The 12,650-nt window shown below is 54.8% G+C and overlaps 1 protein-coding gene across 25 annotated transcripts; it reads left to right on the plus strand.

Annotated features, from left to right (window-relative positions):
- The first annotated feature begins 1,177 nt into the window (after positions 1 to 1,177).
- BAG6 (BAG cochaperone 6) lies at positions 1,178 to 12,227 on the plus strand. Of its 25 annotated transcripts, none has more exons than XM_044256564.1 (26): positions 1,179 to 1,436; positions 2,085 to 2,211; positions 3,318 to 3,435; positions 3,537 to 3,733; positions 3,968 to 4,021; positions 4,185 to 4,259; positions 4,884 to 5,122; positions 5,652 to 5,781; positions 6,249 to 6,446; positions 6,648 to 6,900; positions 7,216 to 7,320; positions 7,432 to 7,539; positions 7,662 to 7,774; positions 7,879 to 7,966; positions 8,171 to 8,454; positions 8,852 to 9,143; positions 9,301 to 9,470; positions 9,654 to 9,707; positions 9,839 to 9,941; positions 10,037 to 10,161; positions 10,337 to 10,483; positions 10,581 to 10,640; positions 10,747 to 10,893; positions 10,973 to 11,080; positions 11,605 to 11,751; positions 12,042 to 12,227. In XM_044256564.1, the coding sequence occupies exons 2-26, from the start codon at positions 2,098 to 2,100 to the stop codon at positions 12,135 to 12,137; spliced, it is 3,525 nt and encodes a 1,174-aa protein (XP_044112499.1). In that variant the 5' UTR covers positions 1,179 to 1,436; positions 2,085 to 2,097; the 3' UTR covers positions 12,138 to 12,227. The 25 variants fall into 25 exon arrangements, with proteins under 25 accessions (XP_044112615.1, XP_044112559.1, XP_044112661.1 ...); XM_044256600.1 differs by having other exon boundaries at positions 7,882 to 7,966; XM_044256609.1 differs by having other exon boundaries at positions 7,243 to 7,320.
- Positions 12,228 to 12,650: the final 423 nt, after the last annotated feature.

Below are 12,650 nucleotides of genomic sequence, written 5' to 3' on the forward strand. Positions count from 1 at the left end.
AAAAAATTTCTAAGAGGTGAGGCTTGCTGTGGGCTTGCGATTTCGTTGAAAAGAATCAACTGGGCGATGGGTATATGAGAGCCCATTATAACATATGGAGGTAATGTTTGCCACTTTTTATAATAAGAAGCAAATATATATAAAATGCAACAATTTATTGGGGCAGTAAAGTAGAAGTGCTTGACCTACGGTCTGGTAAGCCTGGACTTGTCAGTTCTGCCACTTACATTCACCTAAGTGTGCTCCCCTGTAAGTTGTAGTAACTATCTCAGGCGTTGAAAGGCTTTTAAATGGGACAATACGAAAAATCCTGAGCAAATTGGCTGGCACACCCCAAGTGCTCGCTGAACAGGTGTTTATTAGAACACTTAACTGAAACAGTACTGGGACCTGGGTAGTAACTACGAATTCCAGAAAGGCTGTGGACACCGGGGGCAGCCAGGCCGGCAGCAACGCGGCATGTCTAAGTCGAAGCGCCGCGGGGTCAGAGGCCATGCCCGAGGGCGGGGGTGGGATGCCGACTGCTAAGTCTGCCCATCGATCGCAGTCTGCGCCAGCCCTTCGACGGCCCCTTCAATATCCCAGGATCGGAGTCTTGGCTTTCGGTCCTTGGCTTGCAGTCTGACTCCACTCGCTCCCAATTCCCAAACTTGGAGGCGCCCTTTCTGACGAAAGTCCTGAAAAGCAGTAAATCCTTGGTGCTCCAAAACATGGCGTGTCCTCCCGGCTGCATACTGCCGGCGAGGAATATGGCGCCCAACCCGCCAAACGCCCACCGGGCAGCACCGAGGTCAGCCCCAACGACGCAATCGCACGCGAGCCGCCTCCAACCGCCTAAAGAAACGATGACTTCCGGAGGCGCCGAAGGAGTAGCGCCGCGATGGCCGGAGTGAGATGACAGCATTTTAGGAGGCCAGCACAGTGCCGCCTCAAATTGTCTGCTAGCCAAGACTTTAAAATAGATTCACGAGGCACAATCCCCAGTCCCCAAACTCCCAAGAGGCACACAACTGTCCAAAGCCTCTCGAAGAATAGCATCTCATCTGGTAATTACTTTCAGGCATTTATACTAGCCACCCCAACCTCCCAAGGCTCAAGCGCGTGCACAGAAAAAAATGAACAGCGTTAGCGGGGAGTAGGGAGGTGCCTAAGAGTGTACGCATGCGTACTGCGACGGACGCAGGCGCAGTACGGTCCCCCGGGCGACGGTGGTGGCGGCTCCTCGGGGTGCTCGGCTCCCTCCCATCCAGGCCGGCCCCGGCCCGTCTTGCCCCAAGGAATTCACTGTTTGGGGCCGTGAACTTCCTCATCGTGCCCCACAAAAATTAAGCTTGGGGACCTGGGGGGAGCCGGAAGTACCGCCTAGCGATCCCCAAATACTATCGGGGAAACGGAAGTGGCCATCGGTGGCAAGTTGGGGGAGACCGGAAGTGACGGTACCGTGGGGAACTCGGGGGCGGAGCCCGGGGTGGTGGTGTTGGTAGTGGTGGGGTGTGTGTGTTTGTATGTGTGTGTCTGTGTGTCTGGTGTGTGTTGGTTGCGCCGCTCTGTTGGAACATCGGGGGAAGGCGGAAGAGGGGGGCAGCTAGCCAGTCTGGCCCCCCGTGAGTGTCCGTCATCTCGGGTCTGTCGTGACTTAGGCGGGTTCGATGGGCGTGGCGTGGCGCGCGTGCGCGAAACCACTGTCTCCGCAGACTCTGGCGCGATCCCCCGCTCTCGTGTGCTCCCCAGGGTTTGCCGACCTTTGGGGCCATTGTGGTATCGCGACTGGTGATGACACTGGTCTCCTGTTTCCTACCTTCCCGGCTCTCTAGCTTGACTGTCCCTCCCTTATTGTGATTGGCATCATGGAGCCCCTCCCATCTTCCCGTCCTCCAGCTCCCTGTGCCGTCGGTCTCCTGCCCTTTGTGTTTCTCTCCCCGTGCCCCGGAATCAGAAGGGGGATGGGGGCGGGTGTGAGTGTGTGTGCTTGTGTGGGAGAAACTCTTTAGGTATAAGGGCGGAGACTCAGACCGGGGAGGCTTCCGGGTGTATAAAATCTGCTTCGGGCGACAGCAGGCCTCCCTCCCTCTATTCTTCCTTAGGGAGCTGTCGGCCATGGAGCCCAGTGATAGTACCAGTACCACTACCAGTATGGAGGAGCCTGACAGCCTGGAGGTGCTGGTGAAGACCTTGGACTCTCAGACTCGGACCTTTATTGTGGGGGCCCAGGTGAGACCCCAGCACTTCTGGAAGACACGCATTAACTCTTCCTCTTATAGGTCTCTTATCCTGAGAGAAGAGCATGATTTTTTGGTCCTTGAATCTTCTTTCATTGGTTCATTTGTTCATATCTTAGGACAATTTCTGGTGTTTCTTGTTGAGTGAGAAGGTATGGCTTCTGTTGAATGAGGCAGATTTTGTTCTGCCTTTTTCCACCTTGATAGAACTCAGCACAGAGGGAAATATGGAGGAAGGAGGAATCTGTATGCCATCAGCATGAGTGAACCCCAGCCCAAAGGGACAGACATGGCTCCTGCCTTTGGGAAGGGAAACAGAACAGAGATCCAAAATTCAAGTCTTAAAAACAAAAATCGGTCAGGTCTGTATTGTGTTTTTAAAGGCTAGAAATCAGAGCCCATAGCTCAGGTAGATCCCTAACAGACTGTTGAGTGGAATTACTAGTATCCGTGGCATAATTTGAATCTTTTGATTTTAATGCCAGAGACATTAAAAGCTGTTTTTGCCATTAATTCCTATGATACTTGGAGACAAAATCTTGAGGGGTTGGTCCATAGCTTTTAAAATGTATACAAAAAAACCGTTTGGGCTTTTGTGATTAGTTGTATATAAATAGTCTGATACTTTCTCAAGACTAACTTGTCCAGTTAGGAAAGTGTTTGTTCTCTTTTTGCTCGGTTGAGTCTTCTTTCCTTAACTTGATTTTTTTGCTCCCCCCTTCCTTGTCATTGCATTTCTTTTTGAAATTGCAGAGTTGTATCATTTTGTGTTTGGGGAGGGTCACTGGTATCTGTAGACACACATTCCTTTGGGAGCCAGGGAGAGAAGGGAATGTCAGTTAGCTTTTCTGTTTCTCAGCCACATAATTTTCTTGTGGGCATATAACCTGAAGTTTTTAATGTTTATTGTCTGTTTTGACAGGTGTTAACATTTCTTAGTTTGGGGCTTTGCACAATAATTATCTCACAATCAAGACAAATGGGTAGTGATGTTATGATTGAGTGGTTTTTACCCCTCACTCCCAAAAGTCAGTTGTCCCCTCTGTCCTTTCCATTTTTCTACATTCACTGATGATTTTTGGTGTCTTTCCCTTGTAGATGAATGTAAAGGAGTTTAAAGAGCACATCGCTGCCTCTGTCAGCATTCCGTCTGAGAAACAACGGCTCATTTATCAGGGACGAGTTCTGCAGGATGATAAGAAGCTCCAGGAATACAGTAAGAGTTTGGGGAAGGCAGTTCAGAGGTTGAGGGATCAGCTGAGGCTTTGGGCTTACCTGATCGTATAATGCCTTGGTGTGTATTTTTTTTTCCTGCAGATGTTGGGGGAAAGGTTATTCACCTTGTGGAACGGGCTCCTCCTCAGACTCAGCTCCCTTCTGGGGCATCTTCTGGGATAGGTTCTGCCTCAGCCACCCATGGTGGAGGACCCCCACCTGGTACTCGGGGGCCTGGGGCCTCTGTTCATGACCGGAATGCCAACAGCTATGTCATGGTTGGAACCTTCAACCTTCCTGTAAGCTTGTGTTCCACTTAGGCCAGTTTTTGTGGGGAAGGGCGGTTTGGTGTGGTAATAGCAGAGAGCTCATAAGACAGGAGTCTCGGTGTTTAGATTGGGTTTCCAGGTTCCTGAGGTCTGATACGGCCTCAGTCTTTGAGAAAAAGGGTGGGGCTCCAAAGAATGAGTTGGAGGTGTGGGGGCCTTAGTATTTGGCTTCTCCCAGAGCAACTTCCCTTACCCTTTTCCCAGAGTGACGGCTCTGCTGTGGATGTTCACATCAACATGGAACAGGCCCCGATTCAGGTATCACGGGCCTGGGAGGGTCAGGGAAGGGGATCTGGGAGAAGGAGGCCATAAGGTTGGGGGAGGACCTGGCTGAGGAGCTGGCTGGGTCCTGGTTCAGTGGGTGGTAGAGTTCATGCCTCTATCTCAGACGTACCCTCATTTTATTTTTCTTACTGTATAGAGTGAGCCCCGAGTACGGCTGGTGATGGCTCAGCACATGATCAGGGATATACAGACCTTACTATCCCGGATGGAGGTCAGTGGCCAAGGCTGGCTAGGGTTGGTCTGTCTCTTCATTCTCTCTTACTGTTCTGTGTCTGCTTGGCAGTGAAGGCGTGACTGGCCAGATCAGCTGGATTCTTCCTGCCTAATCTGGTCTCTTCTTTGCAGTCTTCACTCTTTGGGGGCAGAAAAAGTATCTTTGTTGGGCTATCTTGTTCCTGCCAAACCTTTGGGTGCCTGGTATTTGGAAAGTGTGTTGCAAACTTAGTAGATAACTCTTGTGGCATCTTTTTTCAATTACAGAAAACAGTTCATGCTTTTTTAATTAATATATTTGATGCTGAGATGTCCCAGTTTCATTAGTTTGTGTTGTGAGTGACTGTAGCGTGGGATTTTTTTTTTTTATTAAATTCTCCTCATGGAGGTTTAGGGAACCATCGTTTCTCTTTTCTGTTAGTAACTCTCAAGTATTATAGTTTATTTATTATGCATCTTGTTAAGTTTTGTGCTGGTTGCTCTCCGGAGGGTCAAAGAGACAGGTGCAAAGCCCTGCTTTCAGGGAGCTTAGTTAGAGCTCCTTCTGCAATTTGTTCTCTGTTGACTGAGTAACTGCGGCAGTCTCATTTTGCCTTTGGTATCCTGAATCTCTCCCCTTCAGTGTCGAGGGGGACCCCAAGCACAGCACAGTCACCCGCCCCCACAGACGCCGACTGTGGCCCCGGAGCCTGGCGCCTTGAGCTCTCAAACATCAGAACCAGTTGAAAGTGAAGTGCCTCCTCGGGAGCCCATGGAGGCGGAAGAAGTGGAGGAGCGTGCCCCAGCCCAGAGCCCAGAACTCACCCCTTCTGGCCCAGCCCCTGTGGGCCCAACGCCTGCCCCAGAGACAAATGCACCCAAGTGAGAACCCTGAAGGGACCCTTTGGGAGGGGGTGTGGGGGGTCCTCAGTGAAGGATGAGAGCCGGGAAGGGTCCGGTCCGATGGGAGAAGGGGGGCTACCGCCAGGCAGTGTTACCTGTAGGGTTAGCGTAGAGGGGCAGAGAGAGGCTCTGGATCACCTGAGTGGGGTTGGGGCTGACATTTGAGCCAGAAGCACTGCTATCCTTGGGGCAAGGGAATCTAGGTGGTGGTTCCTGAGTCCAATCAAGACTCTCTTCTCTGAGTTCACACAGGCGGTGTTTCTTCCTTCAGAGTTCGTTCCTTGCCATCATAGGGATGGGGTCATGTGGTGGGGAAGGCAGAAGCAATTATTTTCTTCTCCATGTCTCACCGTGGGTGCAGGTATAGGGTGGATGTTCTGCTGGTCCTGGAAGGGATTGAGCCAGGGGTGTGGGAGGCTGCGGAGAGAGAGGGCAGCGTAGTCTAGGTCAGTTGGGAGGCTGGGGATCCGAGGAAAGCCTCAGCTCGCTCTCTCGGGTTCGCCCACAGCCATCCTTCCCCAGCGGAGTATGTTGAAGTGCTCCAGGAGCTCCAGCGGCTGGAGAGCCGCCTTCAGCCCTTCCTGCAGCGCTACTACGAGGTTCTGGGCACCGCTGCCACCACAGACTACAACAACAACGTGAGCACCACCTGCCCCGTCACCCCCATTGTGTCCCATGTGGAATGGGCTGAAATGCAGATAACCCTTTCCCCCTAAAAATGATATTGTCTGCAACAAAATGGCTTTTTTTGTTGACAGGGAAGTAAGTGACCTTTTTTCCCTTTTAGGGAAGGGGATAATCTTGGGGATGTCTGATGTTTTTATTTCTCAGTTCTTTGAGCGAGTTACTCAGGAAGCGCATGTAAGGGAGTTAGGAAGCTTATGTAGAGTGAGGAAGAGGAGTAGGTGATGACGTGCTGATCATCTAGGAAACTTTTTTTATATATGTGAAATAGAAATTATTTGCTGAGACTGGGCCCACCCAGAATCTTCCCAGGCTGTGCACAGAGGTGTAGAGAGCATGGTGTTTTTCAAGGGTGTTACTGCTTTTGTTACTGAGGTTCATTTCAGCCTAATGTCTTTTGTGCTTGGGCCCGGGGGAACAGCAAGAGGGGCGTGAAGAGGATCAGCGCTTGATTAACTTGGTGGGGGAGAGCCTGCGGCTGCTGGGCAACACCTTCGTGGCGCTGTCGGACCTGCGCTGCAATCTGGCCTGTGCACCCCCGCGACACCTGCACGTGGTCCGGCCCATGTCGCACTACACCACTCCCATGGTGCTCCAGCAGGCAGCCATCCCCATTCAGGTGGGTTGGGTGAGATTGGAGGGATGGACAATGCACGGCTATTGGTGGAACAACCCAGAGTAGCTATCAGGCTTGAAGTGACAGGGGTAGGGACTTTGGAAATACAAAGGGATGGAAAATGGAGAGGTTGGAGAAGTCTGTCTCAGGTGCCCTTGGTTAGGCTCTTGTTTTCCTCACTCCTGCCTTATCTGTATCCTCCAGATCAACGTGGGAACCACTGTGACCATGACGGGGAATGGGACTCGGCCCCCCCCGGCTGCCAGTGCGGAGGCAGCTCCCCCTGGTCCTGGGCAGGCCTCGTCCCTGGCTCCCACTTCTACCACTGTTGAGTCCTCAACCGAGGGGGTTCCCCCGCCAGGGCCAGCTCCCCCCCCGACCACCAGCCACCCGAGGGTCATTCGGATTTCCCACCAGAGCGTGGAACCCGTGGTCATGATGCACATGAACATCCAAGGTGAGTTAGGGCCGGTCGTTGGTAGAGCAGAGCTGTACGCAACACGGGACATGGGTTGGCACGGAGGTGTGAGGGAGCGAGGATGTGGACAGGAGAGGCCACGGCCGGCTGCTGGAGCAGAGGAATGGGGCAGAAGCTTTAGTCCGCTCGTGTGGGGAGGAGGGACTAGTCCTTGCAGATTTGTGTGCGTGGTGAAGGGAGTGCCTCCTCCCTGTCCAGATGGAGGGAAAAGCAGGCTTTCTGGTGGGGGGGATGGGGCCTGAAAGATGCTGATCTCAGGAGGGTACAGTTAGGCCTCGGCCCCGCCTGTCTCAGGGCCACTCTCTCTGTCTCCCTGCCCAGATTCTGGCACACAGCCCGGTGGAGTTCCGAGTGCTCCCACTGGCCCCCTAGGACCCCCTGGTCATGGCCAGACCCTGGGTAAGAGTAAGGGCATCAGAGCAGGCTGAGCTCTGGGTAGAGAAGGGGTAGGGCCAAGTGGGTGGGTTGAAGGGGGTCCAGGTTCAAGGTTACATCAGACCCGCCCCCCAGGCTCCACCCTCATCCAGCTGCCCTCCCTGCCCCCTGAGTTCATGCACGCCGTCGCCCACCAGATCACTCATCAGGCCATGGTGGCAGCAGTTGCCTCCGCGGCCGCAGGTAATGACCCGGAAGGGGAAGCTTGGGAGGTGGGGCACGGTCCACGGTGGTGGGTGCTGCTGGCTGGAGGGCCAGGGCCCAGCCCTCAGCCCTCTTTGGTCTCTCCCCTCTGCCACCCATAGGACAGCAGGTGCCAGGCTTTCCGACAGCTCCGACCCGGGTGGTGATCGCCCGGCCCACCCCTCCACAGGCTCGGCCTTCCCATCCTGGGGGGCCCCCTGTCTCGGGTACTCTAGTGAGTAAGGGTGTAGGAGTTCTGGTGAGGGAGAGTCTGGGGAGAGAATCCTCTGGTGGGGAATGGATAGGGCAGGACTGAAAGCCTCCTCTCTCTCTGTTCAGCAGGGCGCCGGGCTGGGTACAAATGCCTCTTTGGCCCAGATGGTGAGCGGACTTGTGGGGCAGCTTCTGATGCAGCCTGTTCTCGTGGGTGAGTCCTTGTTCCTCCCCGCCCCCCAATGAAGGGATGGCCACAGCTCTGGAGGCTGGTGCTCCTCTCCTGGTCTCATGGGTGCTTCCCTGATCTCTGCATAGGTCCTTTGTCTTTGCTTTTGTGCTGGGGAGACTGGAATAGCAGTGCTGTGGTGTCTTTGTTTTTCCTTAGAGTTTAGCTTTTCTCTTTTGGTCTCTCTAGCTCAGGGGACTCCAGGAATGGCTCCGCCTCCGGCCCCTGCCACTGCTTCAGCTAGTGCCGGCACCACCAATACCGCTACCACAGCCGGCCCTGCTCCTGGGGGGCCCGCCCAGCCTCCACCCCCTCAGCCCTCCGCGGCTGACCTGCAGTTCTCTCAGCTCCTGGGGAACCTGCTGGGGCCGGCGGGGCCTGGGGCCGGAGGGCCTGGCATGGCTTCTCCCACCATCACCGTGGCAATGCCCGGTGTCCCCGCCTTTCTGCAGGGCATGACTGACTTTCTGCAGGTGAGTGGCTGGCTTGCTCTTCGGCTTACCCTCCCTTTCCCTGAGCCCAGCTAGGCACTGGCGTCTTGTTGCTATGATATTGCTGCTGGGCTCCTGCCTCTGGGGGCCTGTCGGTGGGAGGGAGCCCTGGGACTTCCTTGACTCTGATCCCTGCCCCCCATTTGGAAGAGGAAGACAGGGCTGTGAAGGCTGCTTTCGTACCTAACCTGTTCAGCGGGAGAGGGGCTAGCACTCCGCCTGCATCTGCCACCTGACCACACGTGCTTGTTCTGCTTCTGGGAGAAAAGACCAGAGCGGAGCTCTCCATCTTCCAGGCTCCTTTCGGTGTGTGCCTTACTGGTGCCTTGTTCCCATTCTCACCTTGTCTTCTGTTGTGTGTTCCTCCTCTGTCTGCCAGGCAACACAGACGGCGCCTCCGCCCCCTCCACCACCCCCGCCCCCACCCCCGGCCCCCGAGCAGCAGAACATGCCCCCACCGGGGTCCCCTTCTGGTGGCGCAGGGAGTCCTGGAGGCCTGGGTCTTGAGAGCCTTTCACCGGAGTTTTTTACCTCCGTGGTGCAGGGTGTTCTGAACTCCCTGCTGGGCTCCCTGGGGGCCCGGGCTGGCAGCAGTGAGAGTATCGCCGCTTTCATACAGCGCCTTAGTGGATCCAGCAACATCTTCGAGCCTGGGGCTGATGGGGCCCTTGGTGAGCAAGCCGGGGGTGCCTTGGCCTTCTCCAGGGAGGGGCAGGTCAACTGCCTCTGTCGAGGGGTGTGGCTGAGGTGGGATGAGGCTGACAGGCTGGCGGTGGGTGGGCAGGCCAGGTGGTAAAGGCCACTGCTGACTTCGGCTCCTGTTCCCAGGATTCTTTGGGGCCCTGCTCTCTCTTCTGTGCCAGAACTTTTCCATGGTAGATGTGGTGATGCTTCTTCATGGCCATTTCCAGCCACTGCAGCGGCTTCAGCCCCAGCTGCGATCCTTTTTCCACCAGCACTACTTGGGTGGCCAAGAGCCCACGCCTGGTAACATACGGGTAAATGAAGACCCTCCGCCCCGGAGCTCTAGCTCTTGCTCAGCTTCCATTCCTTTTTCTGACTATTTATCCCCTAAAGCAGCGATTGCTCCAGCCCAAGCCCTGGACTTACTAGAGGTGGAGGGGAGGGCAGTGTCTTGAGGGCTGGAGCTTGGCTCTAAACTTGTGCTGTTTCTCGCACAGACGGCAACCCACACGTTGATCACGGGGCTGGAAGAATATGTGCGGGAGAGTTTTGTGAGTAGCCCTTCTCCATCCCCTTGTCTCCCAGGTGTTGTCAGGGTAGCTGCTGTTCCTCCTGCCTCCTTGATATCCCTAGTTTTGCAGGGTTCCTGAAATGGGCTATCTTTGTGTGTCTCGTTTCTCAGTCTCTGGTGCAGGTTCAGCCTGGTGTGGACATCATCCGGACAAACCTGGAGTTTCTCCAAGAGCAGTTCAACAGCATTGCCGCTCATGTGCTGCACTGCACAGGTCAGGGGCAGGCAAGCAGGGTTGTGGACATCAGGGGTGTCAGAGGCACAAGGGCTGCCAGGTGCCAGCGTCCCCTCCTCGCATCTTGCCCACAGACAGTGGATTTGGGGCCCGTTTGCTGGAGCTGTGTAACCAGGGCCTGTTTGAATGCCTGGCCCTCAACCTGCACTGCTTGGGCGGACAGCAGATGGAACTGGCTGCAGTCATCAATGGCCGAATTGTAAGCACCGCCCAGCCCCCCATCTCCAGCCTTTTACTTTTTTAGAGTTCTATTCTTTCTGCTGTCCTGCAGTTCTTGTTTTGTTTTTTTTCTCCGAACTGTCATCCTTTACTCTTTGATGCCTTTCAAAAGTGGGTTGAAGATGTTGTGTTCCAAGGCTGCTTTTTGCCCTCAGCGTCGCATGTCTCGTGGGGTGAACCCATCCTTGGTGAGCTGGCTGACCACTATGATGGGACTGAGGCTTCAGGTGGTTCTGGAGCACATGCCCGTGGGCCCTGATGCCATCCTCAGATACGTTCGCAGGGTCGGTGATCCCCCCCAGGTAAGGGCCCCGATGGGCTATGGGGTCAGGGGACTTGAGGGAACTAGAGAAGCCTGAGAGGGCCTTTCATGTTCTCCTTCTCTGCCCAATTTCATAGCCCCTTCCTGAGGAGCCAATGGAAGTTCAGGGATCAGAAAGAACTTCCCCTGAACCTCAGGTAACAGGGAGAGGTCAAGGGGCCAGATAATGGGGAGCGGAGGGCTTCAGGTGGAAGGGCTGGAGGCTAGGGATGCTGAAGCCTGCATCTTCCTGCTGAACTGCAGCGGGAGAATGCTTCCCCGGCCCCGGGCACTACGGCAGAAGAGGCCATGTCCCGAGGGCCACCTCCTGCTCCTGAGGGTGGCGGCTCCCGTGACGAGCAGGATGGAGCTTCAGCTGAGACAGAGCCTTGGGCAGCTGCAGTCCCCCCAGTAAGTGTCAGGAGGTGAGCTGGGAGGCCAAGGACAGGCAGAAGTTGTGCCAGTTCCTCATTATCTTCTCCCTCCCCAGGAGTGGGTTCCGATTATCCAGCAGGACATTCAGAGCCAGCGGAAGGTGAAGCCGCAACCCCCCCTGAGCGATGCCTACCTCAGTGGTATGCCTGCCAAGAGACGTAAGGTTGGTCTGCCTCTTCCCTGAGGATCTCTCTCTATCCCAGTTTCCCTGTTGTGTTCAGAATCAAACTAGTTAGAGCTGGAAGGAATGCTTCCTATTCTTGTCCTATTGCTGAGTGGACAAGGAAGCTTTCCTGGAACTTGACTTGCTCACAGTGGCGGCGGCACACCTCACGCTAGCACATGCCAATAGTGCTGTCCTCCTCCGGCCACCTGACCCCCGTGTGGCTGGGGCCTGTTCCCTCAAGGTGGGCTTCCTCTCGTGGACTTACTAGCTCTGAGTGTTGGATGGCTCGACTCATCCTGCCCCTCGTGTTTTGAAGAGCAAGTCCAGCGCATGCAGTGCGCTCTCGGCCAGAGCCAGATAAAACTAGGAAGGCATTGCTGCGGTCAGAATCACCCACGGGCCAGTTCCCTTCTCTCGGCTAGCCTAGAAACTCAGTGGTTGGCTCCTGGAAAGGGTGAGCTGGGCGGTGGCAATGGATCTGACGTTGATCCTCTTTTCCCTCCCGATCCCCTGTCCCCCAGACGATGCAGGGTGAGGGCCCCCAGCTGCTTCTCTCAGAGGCCGTGAGCCGGGCAGCTAAGGCAGCCGGAGCTCGGCCCCTGACGAGCCCTGAGAGCCTGAGCCGGGACCTGGAGGCACCAGAGGTTCAGGAGAGCTACAGGCAGCAGGTGCCCCCACCTTGAAGCAGAATAGGGATGGTCTAGCGGGAGGGGTCGGGTTAGGGCCCCTCTTCTCTGATTCCTCCAGAGACTCACTGGTCAGTTTGGGGCTACAACTTGGTGTTTTCTAAAGAGATTCTCCCTAGTGGCATCTGGGAAGGCTCAGTGACGCCATTATCGGGCTCCCCACAGTGTGGCTGGTGGGAAATGCTAGCTCCTAAGGGATGGCCTTGCGTGCTTGCTGGGATCCTAGGGCGTTTGGCTGGTGCCTCTCCAACCTGTTTGCTCTCTCTCTCTAGCTCCGGGCTGATATACAAAAGCGACTGCAGGAAGACCCCAACTACAGTCCCCAGCGCTTCCCTAATGCCCACCGGGCCTTTGCTGATGATCCCTAGCTCTTTGCCCTATGGCCCTCCCTCACCAGGGGACCATTTCCCCCATCTTCCTTCACAGTATTTAAGAAATAAAAGTCAGATTTTCCTGGCTCTTTTGTCTCTTAGTTGTCTTTCTTAACTAATTTCAGTTTTCCTTGAGCTTGTTTAAAATTCCTAGTCCCTAGGAATCCAGCAATAGAAGACAGCTTTTAACCTTCCTGGCAAGCAGCCGGGCACTGCGTTTTACTATTCATGTGGCACAATGCTGAAATGAAGCCTGGTGACGGCAAGCACACACAAGCATCTTACATGTAAATGAAAGTTCAGATGGGCAAAACCTATTTCTAGGTTAGCATCGGGCTCTCAAACTATCTGGTAAAAAAACATTCAATCTCCAGGCAACTGCAGACCTGAAATACAGTCTTAGCATGACTAGCGAAGTCTGACAGTGGTGGCACTCATCCCAGGTTTGATGGGCCTCCTGTTCATGTGCTTGAACGTGGAGTCCACAAGACAGCTTCAAAGGCATGTCCT

The sequence above is a fragment of the Neovison vison genome, chromosome 1, assembly GCF_020171115.1.
Source record: "Neovison vison isolate M4711 chromosome 1, ASM_NN_V1, whole genome shotgun sequence".
Taxonomy (NCBI): Eukaryota; Metazoa; Chordata; class Mammalia; order Carnivora; family Mustelidae; genus Neogale; species Neogale vison.

Excerpts from the sequence above, each read along its gene's own strand:
- BAG6 (XM_044256564.1), top strand. The coding sequence starts at position 2,098 with ATGGAGCCCAGTGATAGTACCAGTACCACTACCAGTATGGAGGAGCCT. Across the intron at positions 7,321-7,431 it reads TGGTCATGGCCAGACCCTGG|GCTCCACCCTCATCCAGCTG; the intron begins GTAAGAGTAAGG and ends CCCGCCCCCCAG. Across the intron at positions 7,775-7,878 it reads CCCCTGTCTCGGGTACTCTA|CAGGGCGCCGGGCTGGGTAC; the intron begins GTGAGTAAGGGT and ends CTCTCTGTTCAG.